At 38.1% G+C, this 14649-nt stretch overlaps 1 protein-coding gene across 1 annotated transcript in view; it reads right to left on the reverse strand.

Moving 5' to 3' along the window:
• Positions 1-4105: 4105 nt before the first annotated feature.
• The window catches only part of KATNIP (katanin interacting protein), a 62442-nt gene continuing 51898 nt past the window's right edge, over positions 4106-14649 (reverse strand). Inside the window, exons 21-26 of the mRNA XM_050905751.1 lie at positions 14171-14281; positions 12174-12313; positions 9491-9592; positions 8669-8829; positions 6219-6307; positions 4106-4841 (exon numbers count right to left, since the gene is read on the reverse strand). Coding sequence (XP_050761708.1) covers positions 4786-4841; positions 6219-6307; positions 8669-8829; positions 9491-9592; positions 12174-12313; positions 14171-14281 — 659 coding nt within the window. The 3' untranslated portion in view covers positions 4106-4785. The remainder of the gene's footprint in view (positions 4842-6218; positions 6308-8668; positions 8830-9490; positions 9593-12173; positions 12314-14170; positions 14282-14649) is intronic.

Here is a 14649-nt window from a genome sequence, read left to right on the forward strand (position 1 = left end):
GGGCAAAGAGACCACTGAGCCAGGAACCCTCCTTCTTGTGCTCTGAATACCAGGAGCTCAGCACTCAAATGGAAGCAGACGTTCTTCCAGTATGTTATACTCCTCTTCGCTTCCCTCTCTGCTCTTTAGAGGAGACATGTCCGTGCACGTCTCCAAAACGAACATTTATCTCTGCAGCATTTTGGAATGGACAATAATCAAGCAGGCAGACATGCAGCACCCCTAGAAATGAGGGCCCCATGCAAACAGGAGCCGCTGTGCTGTGATCATAGTGGTTGGTGACACCAGAGACCACAGACAGCAAGTGGCCCACACATGGGAAGCTAGATGAAATGAAACTAATGTTGCAATACATCTGAGCGCATACATCTGAAGAGCAAAACAGGCTGGTCACACCCGCAAGACAAAGAACAATGATCCTGAACAGGACCGTCAGGACTGGTTTGGAAGGTAAAAGGAGTGACCTTCTAAGCATAATGATGCAGCTAAAAGATAGACATGATGAAAAAAGCTAAAAGGGAATACAGGAAGGTGCATCAAATGCTGTAGTGTGCATAGTTACTGTATCTATAGTACTGGTGAAGCCATTACTAGGCAGTGTGTTCCGGAGTTCACATTTTTTGAAGAATATTGGAAGAGATTTGGCTACTTCAGTGACTCTTACCAGAAAAGCAGCTCCTGTTAGAGCTCAGCCTCCTGGATCAGTAGCCCCAGAAAATGGAGGCCAGCCTAAGGCATCCCTACACAATGTGTCTGCTCACACCAGTGCTGGTTTGGACTCTCATCGCTTCCTATATTCCCCAGGCCAGTACAGAGGTGCATCCAACAGCGAGGATTGCTGAAGCAGATAGCAGGAGGGAATGGGAAATGCTTCTGTCTTACAGAGTAAAAGCCATTGACTCAATCAAAGGGAAAGCAGACTTCATCCCCTGCACAGGCCAGAATTCAGATGTCAATACACTACTTCATGTTTGCTCTTACCTGGCTTAGGCTGAGAAGTGAGCTTTTCCTGGTAACGTAAGAGGGTTTAAAGACTCAACATTCAACCTCCCTCACCCGTTGCTCTCATCCTCACATCATCACTGGCAGTAAGTCCTACCTCCGGTTGTTGCAGCGTGTTACCTGGTATACAAGATCTCTGTCCAATCTCACAACACCCAGGCACTCATTGGAACTGTCAGGCTCTTGCAGATGTTACCGGTCAGGCATACATCCCTGAAATGACAGGACTGAACATCACTATGGGGAATGACCAACACACCAGGAACACGGTAAAAGCCCAGCCGGACCAGGAAATCTTATAGAAAACAGTAGCACCTAAGCAGGATGCTGTGGTGCAATTTTATGTCCAGGTCCAGCCTAAGCCATGAGAAGGGCTCAGTTTAATTTAGCTGCCGTATGTAGCTCCTCATGTAGCTCTTATGGGTTCATCCTCCAAAATGAGAATAAGTCTCCTGACTCAGTAATACACAAGCTTCCATGCCTTCTGTGTTGCCTTTTACACTGCCTGCATCACTGCTTGCTCCCTTGCCCACAGACAGGTGCTTCTCACTGCTGTTTAAGTTCTAGTGGATTAAACCACAAAAAGGCAGAAATTGAAAACAGAAGTTGCAGGCCTTCCCAGGCACTCTGGTTTTCAGATTACACTGTGAAGACTGATAAAAATGTCTTTTTAAAGATCAAAAAGTAGGCAGCATCACATGTACTTCCTCACAGATTATTTCTTTATCCTCTGCCCTTCTCAGTGTCATTGTGGGACAAACAAACTCATTTCTGTTACCTTGATGCAACCCCTTTAAAGCAAGTCACTACAGGTAAAGGTGAGCAACTATGACATAAAGCTTTTTGAACGGCCCAGAAATTGGAGCTGGGCGAAAGTTTAATAATTTACATCAAAGGCTTCAGCAAGAATTCATATTAATCCTTCCTTTTCCTTTGTCATGCTTTTGACAATGTCGAAAGATGTTACTGCGCACATTCTTGCTGAATTACTCTTGCTGAAACTGTGCCTGACATTGACTGAAGTGCTCCGTGGGGATTTTCTTGATTGCATGTTTACTCTTCCTCTTTTCCCTCCTGTAAATGCTAGTCTGACATGAATGTACTTGTGACTAGTTAGTTAAAAAAAGGTGAAAAATGGAATCAAACTTTTTTTTTTTAACCCTGATTCACTGTGGAAATGAGTCAAGTATCTATGTTTGAGTATATAGGGCTGACTAGGACACTTAGTTATCTTTACTTATATAAAAGGTCATTACATCTCAGCTCCAATTAGGAGGGCAAACGCTGACATCTCCTACCCCACAGAGATTAATGAAGTATTTTCTAAACATCATGCTACTTTCTATACACGGCTGACGAGAATCAAGGACTTCATTAGGCCTTGCCTTGGTGGCGTACGTCACCCCAGAGCAGACAGCAGGCTGGCAAACCCTTCTTTCAGACAGAGACACTGCAGGGGAGGATGTTCCACAACTTAACAATTTTTTGGAAATATTTTAAAGACTTTCATGGTTTTTCCACAGTGTGGTAATTATGGGGAATCTCTTGAATGGGTAAGGAGCTGCTAGGAGAGGTTGGCAGAAGGTACAAGCCAATACTCTCTGCACCAGACCAGCTGCACTGGATACGGATTTCCAGAGGCAAAAGGTGTGAAAACTGGCTGCAGTTACCAACTGACCGGTGAGGAAGAGTTGGTGGCAGAGAAACGGACAATAGAGAGAACTGTGACCCATCTGAGCTTGACCAAGTATTTTGCAATAATTTACAAAACCTGGAGCTACCTCAAAGGATTAGGGTTGAAAAATCCTTAGTCCATCGCACAGGACTTGAGATGCTCCAGACAGATAGAGAGAAGACGGATGAGCATAGAAAGTCCTCTCCCCCTCATACCTTTTCTGATCAATAAGAAGGATGCTATTCTGTGCCAGGAAACACGACGGATTTCATTTCTCTTCACATTCAATGCAATTTTCTCAGAAGAATAAACAATGCGACAGGCCTCATCTCATCTGGAGATTGCCTACATGACAAATCTGTGACTGTGCCTTAAGTCTTAAAAACCTTGCTATAGCCTCTCCTCTTCCAAACGCATGCATTTACATCTGTTCTTAGCCCTACTAATAACCCTCCTTTCAGCTCCTCCTCTTCTTCGTTTTGGAGTTGCATGTAATGGTTATCTGATTTGGAGCAAAAATTAAAACTTGGTCCTTGGTAGAGCTACACTGGTAAACACACTAGGGGAGACAGTTCTCAGAAGAACCGAGGGTTCTTTTGTCAGTGCAGTTTGGGAAGAGCCTTTAAACAAAGTACAATATACTGACATACACTATTTTACATTTAGAAGTAAAGTGTTTTGTATTTAGTACAAAAATACATTTTGTTGCTCCATCAATACACAGAAATCTGGGAAATGCATTGCTATCTTGTGTCTTTTCAGCTTAGCCAACAACAGTTAAGAAGTATGCTTTTTATAAGCAAATACACAAGATATTGCACTCCTGACTTAGTACAAAAAGGGAAGCAGCACATCTTGATTCTGTATCAGGAGCTGCAACAGCGTATCTCTGTTTCATGTCTAAAAGCATATACTGACTTCAGAGTGTTCAGTTCTCTCTGGAAACAATGAGCGAGTTCTAAATGAGAAAGGAAGAATCTTCTATGGAAGAGATTTACAGGTTGTCACAACTGACAAATTTTCAGTGAAAAGTACATTTGCATAGCTACAAATCCTGCAGCATAATTATTTGGTTAGAGTTTTTGTTTAAACGACTACATATGCGGGGTATTTTGTGTTTAAAAATGCAGCTCACTCCTTACCTTCTGCTAGTTAAAATGCATTTACCATTTCTCTAAAGTGAGGATATGTTGCTGGCAACAGATCTGGTTGGTGCAGCAGAGAGGTATGGCCTCCTTTTTCATATAACCAAATTCAGGCAAAAAAGGAGAAAAGAGCATTGCTCTGTAGCAGGAGGACTCTGAAGAATGTGTACAGTGCCTGTCAATGGCACTGCAGGCAAAACACCTATTTTGCTTTTTTCATGGTAGTGAAATAATGAAAGAAGTAATTATTTCACTGCAAAAGATGAAAGAAGTGACAGCTGAAACTTACTTATCAAACCTTGATAAACCCACTTCCTGATCTGCATTTTCTAAAAGCATTCATCACACTTCTGCAAGCCCAGTGGGACCTCTCCAGATGTCAGAAACAGTGTCAGCCCCTAGAGAGGGCCATGGCATCAAAACATACACTGGCAGCCCAGAAACAGAGAGGTAAAGAATATTTCCTCTAATAAGTGCATTTCCCAAAGAACTATTTACAGGCGTCAGAAACAAAGCAGACACTTCCTTCTAGTGAGGAGTTTCGTGATCGTCCAGCTAGGATTTAGCAATTAAAGCTTGAGAAATACTCTGAAAGACCTCTTGTTATAACCATCCTGCTTCACCCAAGTTCTTGGTACTTGGCAGGAACAGTTGTCAGCTAGCAATAAGGTTCTCACTCCTTTATGTTCCTTCCTCCCTGGATTTTCAATTAAGAGCAGGGGAAAAAAAAAATCAGACAGATAATGACAATTAAAAAAACCAGAAAACTGAATCCATGCTTTAAATTTCATTACTGAAGAAAATTTCCTGTAGTGAATAAAACTTCCTCTCATAAGACAGGAGGTGGTTGAGCAGCAGCAGACCCGGAAAATCTTCCATTTGGACGATACACATCTGGGAGATCTAGAGATTGCAGTTATTTAGGGCTGGATGTATTCAGGACTTTCCAATCACAATCCCGTGTTATCTTTTCCTCCTCTGCAGTCCTTTTTCACATATGCAGGTTTTTGGACGCAAAGCTGTTAAGGAAAATCGAGTGCTGTTTTAAGACTGTACCTGTATTAACAGTGAAGCCCCCGACTAAAATGAGGAAGAAACATGCTCATTTCTCTTTCCATCCCAGAATGAAAGCTAAGCTACTCTTCTCAGTAATGTTTCTTACATTGACAGTGAATGCTGCCAATTTTTTCACGGTCCCATGGAATCGCTTTCCTGTGGAATCTGGTCTGAATTCAATGTCGACACTGTTCGGAGTAGGAGGTTGGACCCTCCCTCATGAGGGGACCCCCTGAGGTCTCCTCCAACCCAAATCATTCTACGAATCTATGTTATCAACCACTGCGGCTGATACCAGTAAGTACTAGAGAGGAGACATGGGGCAGATGGCAACAGGCAATCCTCAACTGATGACTTGAGAGGCATTCTGTGTCCTTAATGCTTGGACAATAGACGTGATGGCCATGGCAATACGACAGTTATTCTTTACTGGACATAGGGTATGTCTGCACTGGAACCCAGGATGTCATTACAACAGGCACAGAGACGTTCAAAATACTTTTGATGCAGCTAGTGCTAAGATACTAATAACTTTGAAGCCGTATTTGCACGGGCAATGGCATTTCAAATCCTTCTCCTACAGAACTGTTATTAAAAGCCATCAAATAATTTCTGTAACACTTTCCAGAGGAACTAATTGGAGAAAGTGTCATGCTCAGGAGAGAAAACCAATCATGAATATACCAGCTCGGCTGAGAATTTGTAATGTATTTAGGGAGCTATTCTGAGTAATTTACAATGAATGACTGGGACTCTTCAGACGATAAATACAATCTACTCTTTCTCCTTGGGAAAAAAAGAGGTTGTCTTTTTAATTATCACTTTGTAAGAGAAAAGACCAACCAGAAAGACAGTGGGAGGAATAAAGTCAACATGTTTTCCCCCTTGTTACACTTATCGTGATTTTGGATTTGCTTGAGGAGCAACACGCAGCCAACTCAGACACATACACATCAACTCTAAAGCTGCTCAAAAGGCCAGTGGGGATGCAATGAGCCTATTATTCCAAAAGCTATCTGTGACCCTGCACAATTAATGCCAGTTTTCAGTTTATCTTCAGTCAGTTTCTTTCCTGAGGACTTCTGTGTATGTGTTGGTATAAGCTATGACTACATGCCACATACGTCTTTGATTTATATCATCCACTTTCAGATTTAGATATAGAATAAAAATCCACCAGAGTATGACATTCCTGGTTTGCCTTCCTATGGTAGAAAAAGTAGAGCTAATAAATAAAGGAGGTGTAAGTCTCCCCACTTTTCCCAGTTTAGGTCTATAACAATGCTCATTAACCATACTGTCTCTGTAGAAAGTGAGCAGAAAACTGTAGAAGAACTAACCTGGATCAGCCACAACCTGCTTCTTTTTGCTGTTTGTGACAATCTCGTTTTCATTCATCATTCGTACATCCTGATCGCCCACGTGATTGCTGAAAAGATTAAAATCAGTACAATAGCCAAAATAATCAACATTGTGAAAAGTTATGGGAGTCATGGAAAAGGTTACCAAATAAGTTATTTAGGTCCTGGAGGCTAAACAAAGCTATGAAGCACAGCCACATTATGTGAGACTATCTAGAAAGGAAAGGCATTCTGTCTGCATCCACCTGAAGGATTTCTTGCCAGTTTTAATTAGTGGCATTCATTCAGGCACACATTCAAATATAAACATCATATTCACTCTACAATTTTCTTGCCTGCCTACACAGCTTGAACCACATTAACCAAAGTGAGATTTTAAATCAGTGCTGCACAAAGAGGGTATAAAAATCCCTATACGGAACTTAACACTGTTTTGTAATGTCAATACAGCATTATTTGAAAATTTTCTGAACTAAACAAAATTCATTTACTGTGACAATTTTTGTTTGCAGGCTGCTGCAAAATTTTAACAATTCCTTTTTGGGAAAGAAGTCATAACTTCAAAGTTAAATTAAACAAATTACAGAAAAAAAACGTGAGCTGAATTGAAAGTTCAAGAAAACATCACTAATAAAATCTCCCTTTCACATAGACAAAACCAAAACATCCATGCCTTTGGAGAAAAAGAAGTGTATTTTTCTTTTCTCTACAAATACTGCACAAAATAGGTTTCTATTTTTGGAGAAAAATGTAATGTCTCTCAAACTGTCAGAGTGAAACAGGAGAACCAATACTGAAGTAAATCAGAACTTACGCTATTGATGATAATATCAGACTCAAGTTCAGGGTTCATAAAATATTGAACAGTGACATGTGAAATAGAATAGGTCAAAATCAAAAGTAACAATATATAAAAGCTCAAGAGCATTTTTAAAATGGAGGGATATTATCCAGCATATAGTAAGGGATTTGTCTGCTATTGCTGAAGAAGTATCCTATATTTTAGTAGGGTAGTAGGTGAAAAAAAGGAAAAGAAGATTGCAAAACAGGCTAAGAAGAAAGACCAAGAAAGCTCCTGCACAGAAGTCCGGAAGAGAAGAGACTCAGCATGTTCGTGACTGGAAAACAGATCATGCAGTTTGTGTGACTGCAAAAGTATACCCCTCTTAAAACTAAATCAAAGGATATACGTCTTATAAATATGTGCAAAGGAAGTTATGTGAAAAACGTCTATGATTACAGCTGGTGCTTCTCTGCTTCCAATAAAATAACTTTACTCATAGAACGATGTTAAGCTGAAGAAAGTAAAGGTTCATTCCTCCTCCTCCTTTTTATGTCCCACTGAAAAATTTCTCAAAACTCGTATTTCCTCAAGACATTTTCAGTTCAGTAACTTTTTCACTTGAAAAATTGTTTACCTCCAAATTTTACCATGACAACACAGCCACTTGTACAAAAACATGAGTCTAACACAATACATCCAAACAATAATAATTTATTTCAACATCTGATAGTACCAGTGGCCAACAGCCAAGGCTTTAGAGAAACGCAGGAAAACAAACCCTGTAGGCAAATGTGAACTTCTGTTCTTAATCAGGACAGCTTACATTCCTTCCAGTTATTTCTAAATATTTCAATATTCTTCTGAACAAATCACGTCCCATTTTTGAATGCAAAACTGTCACCTTTTTTTCCAAGTGATGTATGTGCAAGACATTCTATTTGTTAGCTGTGCAATGTATAAGAAAGTGTTTATTTCTATAAGCTTTTGATTTTTCACTTTTCAATCTCATTTAAAATAAATTATTCTTTCAATCTTTATTTTCCTTGCTAGGGACTTTTTTTTGGACCTTATCAATCCTGACCTTCTACATATAAGTGCACTTTTCACTGCATTTCATCATATCTTCTGTGAGATTGCCAACTTAGTGGTTTCAAAGTGTCATTCCTCTGAATGCAACTAATTTCTCATTTAAGAAGTTCGTTATTTTAGAACGTTTATGAAATAGTAGAATTCTGGTTCCTTAATTAGTATCTGTGCCAAATCAAAGGACTTTCTTTACTTTTAATGTTTGGTTCTTTTTCATTAACTTTCTATTTTTTTTTCCTCCATGTAATATCATTGGGATTTATTATTTCTTCTCTAAGGAAGCCTAGCTTCTTTCTTTTGTGTTTATTACTATAGGCTTCCATTAAAACATATGTAAATATGAATCATGAATCCCAGTAAGTGCTAAAAAATGCTTACAAATAAAGCTGGTAATTTGGTCCTGGTATCTAAAAAACTATTGGTTATTTCTCATTAAGTGAGGCTGAGTATGCTTTGGAAGGGAATTTTCTATAGCAATATACATATTGCTGGCATTAGTCACATAAAAACATTTTTTGAAAACAAGATTCTTTCTTCCAATCAAGATCCACTCACATACCTAATAACAGTTCTCTTCTCCTGATGGCAAATCTTCTCATCATCTGTAAAGAGAATGGTATGATACGGGACCACTGGATCACAGGTTGGTAGGATGCCTGATACTACATGGTTCACCATATCCAGAATCCCATTGTAGACAAGCAAGTCATCCACCAGAAGCTAAAGATATTTAAGAAACAAACAAACAAAACATCTAGAAATCAGGCATCGCTTTCAGCAGTTGTCTCTATCAATTAACTAGAAATCATTTTGCCCTATTTGTTTCACAAGTCTGGTCATTAGTTTAGCTTCTGTTCCTTAAAACTTCCATTTCTCTCTATTCACTGCTGGGTTTTGATTATTTCCCCCCCCCCCCAAGTTTTTGTCTTCTCACTGATGTTTCTAATGCAGCTTTCAAGTAGGTAATTAAAAACGTATTTCATGTTTTAGATAATTGCCATTCTATTAACTGGAGTGAATCACTCTTAAATCTAGGAATTAATGAATCTCACCTCACTTCAGCTGTCTAAAACTTGGGTTTGTAGTTTAAACTAGTCTTGCAGGCCTGCTCTATAGTCAGTGGAAAAAGGAAAGCATTATCCTATCATAAGACAATTATCTAAGAAAAAAATCAGATAAAGTGTTCTTTCCCTGGACAAGAAAGGGAGGACAGATGACTGGCATAGATTAGTCATTTTAATACTAAATGCAGAGTTAAATGAGATGAATCCCATCCTTCGAGATTATATAGAATCACACTTCAGTAAACTGTGAAAATAAGTACAGAAATCAAGAAAGCTGACTCACCAGAACATACAAAATGCATACAAAAATTACTTACACCGAATTCTTTCACACCTCTCTGAGGTGTTTTGGCATAATTCCATAACTTGATCATTGACACAGTAGTAGGTACATCAAAAATTACATATACCCTATTCACCTGTAAAAGACAATTAATTTATATTTAACAGCACAAATTCCCCAAAGAAACGAAATTCTCATGCATCTTTTGATGCATGTTGCACGAAAAGAAGTCCGTATTTAAAGAGACAAAGCTAGAGGACAGATAACTGATGCTAAGGATTTAAGTTCAGCTATCACCTCTGTTGATAATTCACAGATGTTGTCTCTACCCCAGAGCTGCCCTCTCGTACCTATAGCTCACCAGAAGGTGACATCTACCCCTGCGCTTGTCAGCCTGGACTGCTAGTCAATTGGAGGAGGGGTAGAGAGACACATTTAATGAGTATTTCATCAACCAAATACAGACACATGCTTCAGGATAAGACAAGCTGGTGTCCATTCTATTCTATTCCATTCCATTCCACCAAATACGAATGGAATCCACCTTCCTCTTTGCAAGACTAAAATTTCTCCTATATCCCCTGACTGAAAGCTCTTGCAGAAATTCTGCAATTTTTGTGTGAGGTTCTACATTCCATTAATAGGAATGTAGAGACAATTCTCCAGATGCTTGCTAAACAATTATTGCTTGAGGTATTGTTCATTTTACTTTCAGTGACATTAATGTCAGGAAGTTAAGACCAAAGATTAGGCTGTAGGAAACTAATCCTGCCTGTTACAGTTAATTCTATGCTATTCCTTTTATGAGGTACTATATCAACATTGGGCCAACATATCTTAAGCTTCATCTCTAGCATCCTCTGAAGTTTTAATCCTTTGATGCACTGGAGAAGATATTGTTAGTTGTATTAAATCATTATGCATTTTTTTACTGAAGAAAGAAAGATAGATCTGATCAATAGAAATGTTTATATCTGTGATTTTCCAGGAGACAATTTGGCATAGTCTTCCACAGCAACTGTTAATCTCATAGCAAATGATAAATTTGATGGAAAATACATTCAAACAAATAAATAAAATGACAACCAGTATCAGGGGAACAAAGAATTCAAATTGTACTTACATTAGTAATAAATTTGCAAAAGACAAAAACACTTTTAGAATTAGAAAGGAAAAGATATTTAGAAAGGAAAAGAAAGGCTATAATATAAAATTTCCTTAAAGCTTTCGAACCTTCCAATATAGCAAAGGGTTAATTCAGCTTTCTAGGCAACCGGCATGTTTCAAAGCAGCCTAGCAATGAGGATGTAAGTATTCACAAGCTTTCGTTCAGCATCCCAGCTACAGAGGATGATCATGAATAGGCTGATTGCCTAATCCATTTGCACTTCCTGGCCGTACAACCATACCATGGAAGATGGAAGAGAGAAAAGTACTATGTGGATCTTGAAAAGGTATAATTTGCTACAGTTCAAAGACAGAAAGTGCCATTAAATTGCTTACTCTTCCCTCCTGCATATCACACTTGATCAATTTACCCTTTTAATACTGATCTCTCGTGTTCTTCTACAGTACTTTGGTGTCAGACATAACAACACAAAACAGTGTATGCATCTGTGCTAGAACCCCAGGTACTGTTATTTTCCTTTTTGCCAAAATGAAATAGCCTCTGCAAGCATGTCTTTTATAAGGACATGCGCAAACTCAGTTCCTTGTCAAATCAATCATTCATGATGTTATAATGGATATCTGAGCATCCCATCAAATTAATTACCAGGATTCAAGATGTGGCATCTACACAGTAGGAGCCTCAAGCATTATACGGCCTTCCATTTTCTTAAGAAATGTAAGTGGTCAGTATTCCCAAGTATACTTAAAAGCTTTATCTTAATTATACCCACTGCATTACAACATATAATGATATATGAACTATTTTCAAAATTGACTTAATTCTTTGCTTTTAATATTCTAATTAATAACTGTAACATACGGAGTAAGGATTTTTCCAACAGAGTAAGCTACAACATATCACTTGTCAGGTTTACATTTTGTTACTTTTGAAATCCATTCTCTTCTAAGAAATAAATACATCTTAATGATGTCCATAACGGGCCCATAAAAAATGTCCTCTCCCAAAACAAAGTCAGAACTCACCTAAGTTTATCCACTTTTCCTGTTTAGATATTTGATACCCCATATTTTAAACATGGGGCTTCTAAAAGGGCTGAATCACTTGGGGCCTTAGGACAGGAAATACTAAGTCTGTCATCTCTAATTTATGAATTTGAGTTCAACACAGATAATGAGATTAAAAAATTCTCACCGCTGGAACAACATTCATTGCTTTTTGTAAACACAAATTTAAGATCTCAGTCCGCTCCCATCTGAAAGGTGTTTATTGCACCAAACATGCATATTAAACTGCTTTGTCACTATCTTTATCATAGTAACTGAAAAAACATCTACACTAGCCTTGGAAATTCTTCTGCTGTTGCACCATGGAGACAGAAGGAGATTACAAACCTGGGAAATCTCTACTGCTGCTATTGTGCAGTGAAGAGAAACTGGAATAAAAAGAACTTCTTCTAAAAGGCAGTGATTTAGCATCATTTACTAATATCAAATTTACCTAAAAATTATGTATGCCCTCCCTTTCCTTTATGCTTCTAGCTACGTCTATGCACATCACTAAAATGGAATGAAAAAGGAAAATGTACCAAACCAGGAAGAACTGGTGCAAGCCACATATGTCTGCCATCGGTTGTGTCATTTACTCTGTCAATTAGTTTGTCTGGAGTTCGGATGTCTCCAGATACGTCTTCTAAAATGTTGACACTATCTGGAAAAGCAGCAATATCTGAAAAAAATTTTAAGTGTAAATAACTGAAAAGGACATTTCAGAAACACCAGATTTAAAAGTTCATGCTTGTTCTTCCAGATTCCATGAGCGAGTATTCGCCACAACAGCAGTGAAACTTAAAAATACTCTGAGTACTTCACATAGGTAGCTGAGGAACATGGGGGCACATTTTTAAAAGCAGGACAACCCTTACAGATTCTGGCATTCAAAATTATTTTTAAAATAGGAATAAATTAACTAGCTGCATTTAATTTCTTTTCAAAAATGTATTTATGACTTCATTGATAAAGTTCCCTTATCAGGAATATGCACTTCTCAGCTTTTTTGTGACAAAGTCCCATTTTTTTAGCATGAATTTGTGAAAACTCCTCATACGAAACAAGTCTCAAGAAAAGTATCCTTGCAGGAGGTAGTCATCAGTCAGACTAGGTTTTGCTCGAGTTCCTCAAGGTTTGTGATAAAATCAGTAACTGTCTAATAAGGCCTTCTTTCAGTTCTTTGAGAGGGAAAGATTAAACCTTCTACTGAACAGGCTTTCTAGGTAAACAGATTTTCTCTGTTAAGAGAACATCTATGTTAAAAACATATGTATGTTAAAGACATGCAAAGAAATGTGGATGGATGGCAATGTCTTCAGAATTACAGATCCCTAGCAATCCAGTTTGAGGGACACTAATTTCCCCTTGCCCTGCTTTCTAAAACTCCTGAGTCTGTAAGTATTTATAAAGAATTTAAGGAATAACACAGCAATGCCTCAACTATTTAAGAAAAGCTTGCTCCAGACTCAGTACTAAATTATCACATTTAGTACTGCACTAAGACAAATATGCTCTTTTGGGGATCCTAATATATCCAAGCAACACTACCGTACAGCCAAAACCAGGCCATCATTCAAAACGAGATGAGATATCTTTACCTGGCATTGTATTGTACTGTGAAGACATACCGTTTAAAAGCCAAGTTAAAGATCTCTTGTTCTCAACAATTTGTTACCACCTTTCAATTTCAAAATGTTTCTTCTCCATTACAGATGTTTCAAGTTCATCATGTATCATATAAGATACAAATAAAAATAGCACTCAGGAGAAAGCCTTTATTATCTTTTTCATTGTATCCTCTATTTATTGGGCAATGAGGATCCTTAGAGACATACAATTCATGCAGCATCCATGCTTTTTATCCTTTCTAGGTGGCTAAGAAACTGTTTCTTCCATGTGACTGAACTGCATGAATTACATGTTGGGATATGAAGCTTTCAGCTCTGAAGAGACTTTAGCTGATACAGAGCACTGAAGTGTAACCTTGATGACTATGAATCTTTCAAACATGTCTTTCATTCCCTCTGTTGGTTACCCAGGGAACACTGAATCAAATTCAAAGTCTCAGCCCTTATCTTCGTGACTGAATCGGGCGTCTAGAATAGCCTAAAGCTCCAGAACAAGAGTTATGAAAAATTTCTTTCTTGTGGCACAGTGAAAGATTCCATAACAAAGAACTCAGCTCAACCTTTTCTTATGAATTTATAGCTCATCAAACTTTCTGGTCCTTCCATACTATAGAATAAATGTTGATAGCAAAAAAATACCATATCCTTCTTAAACCTTCCCTTCTCTAACCTTGTCCTGCTTTGTTGGTGCATCCCATTCAGAGAAGAAATGTTCTGAAAGTATATAGAATACATTAAAATATATGGAAACAAGTATTATCACGCAAATACAGAGAAATACGAGCAGAGTAATCACATGGGATAAACTGGCAATTTGGAAGAAGTTAGCATAGCAAGATACGATAATCTGCCAGGGAGCAAACGGTGTATCTGAAAGGGATAGAGGCGCTTGGTCTGTAGAAGGATACTGTTTTCAGTTAGTAAGATTTGGTCTCCATGTTCGTTGAACAACTCAAGTCCATTCAAACCAATGTAGTATGGATCACCCCAACTTGTCAGAAGCTGAAACTGGAAAACAACTAAAAAGCAAAAAGCTATTAAGGAAAATTTTGATACTGATACTTTGTCCTACCAGACTATTTAATTTGCTGTTTCAAAAATTATTGTGCAGCCCACATCTCTATGTCAGACACTCTTATTTGCAGTTTAGGAGAGTGAAAAAAAAATCTGTTTATCACTTGTGACTTCACTATATCTTAAACCTCTCTGAATAAACTAATTTCTTTTAAGACAAGAAGTCTGCCTTTTCTATCACTGATAATACACACACAAATGCACGTCTGCAGGTGGCACAACTAGGCAAAAGTCTATCTATATATCTTTACATGTATACATGTTCACATATACATATGTTCATATATGTTCTTCCATCAGATGAAGAACTACT

This window comes from Gymnogyps californianus, chromosome 15 (assembly GCF_018139145.2).
Source record: "Gymnogyps californianus isolate 813 chromosome 15, ASM1813914v2, whole genome shotgun sequence".
NCBI lineage: Eukaryota > Metazoa > Chordata > Aves > Accipitriformes > Cathartidae > Gymnogyps > Gymnogyps californianus.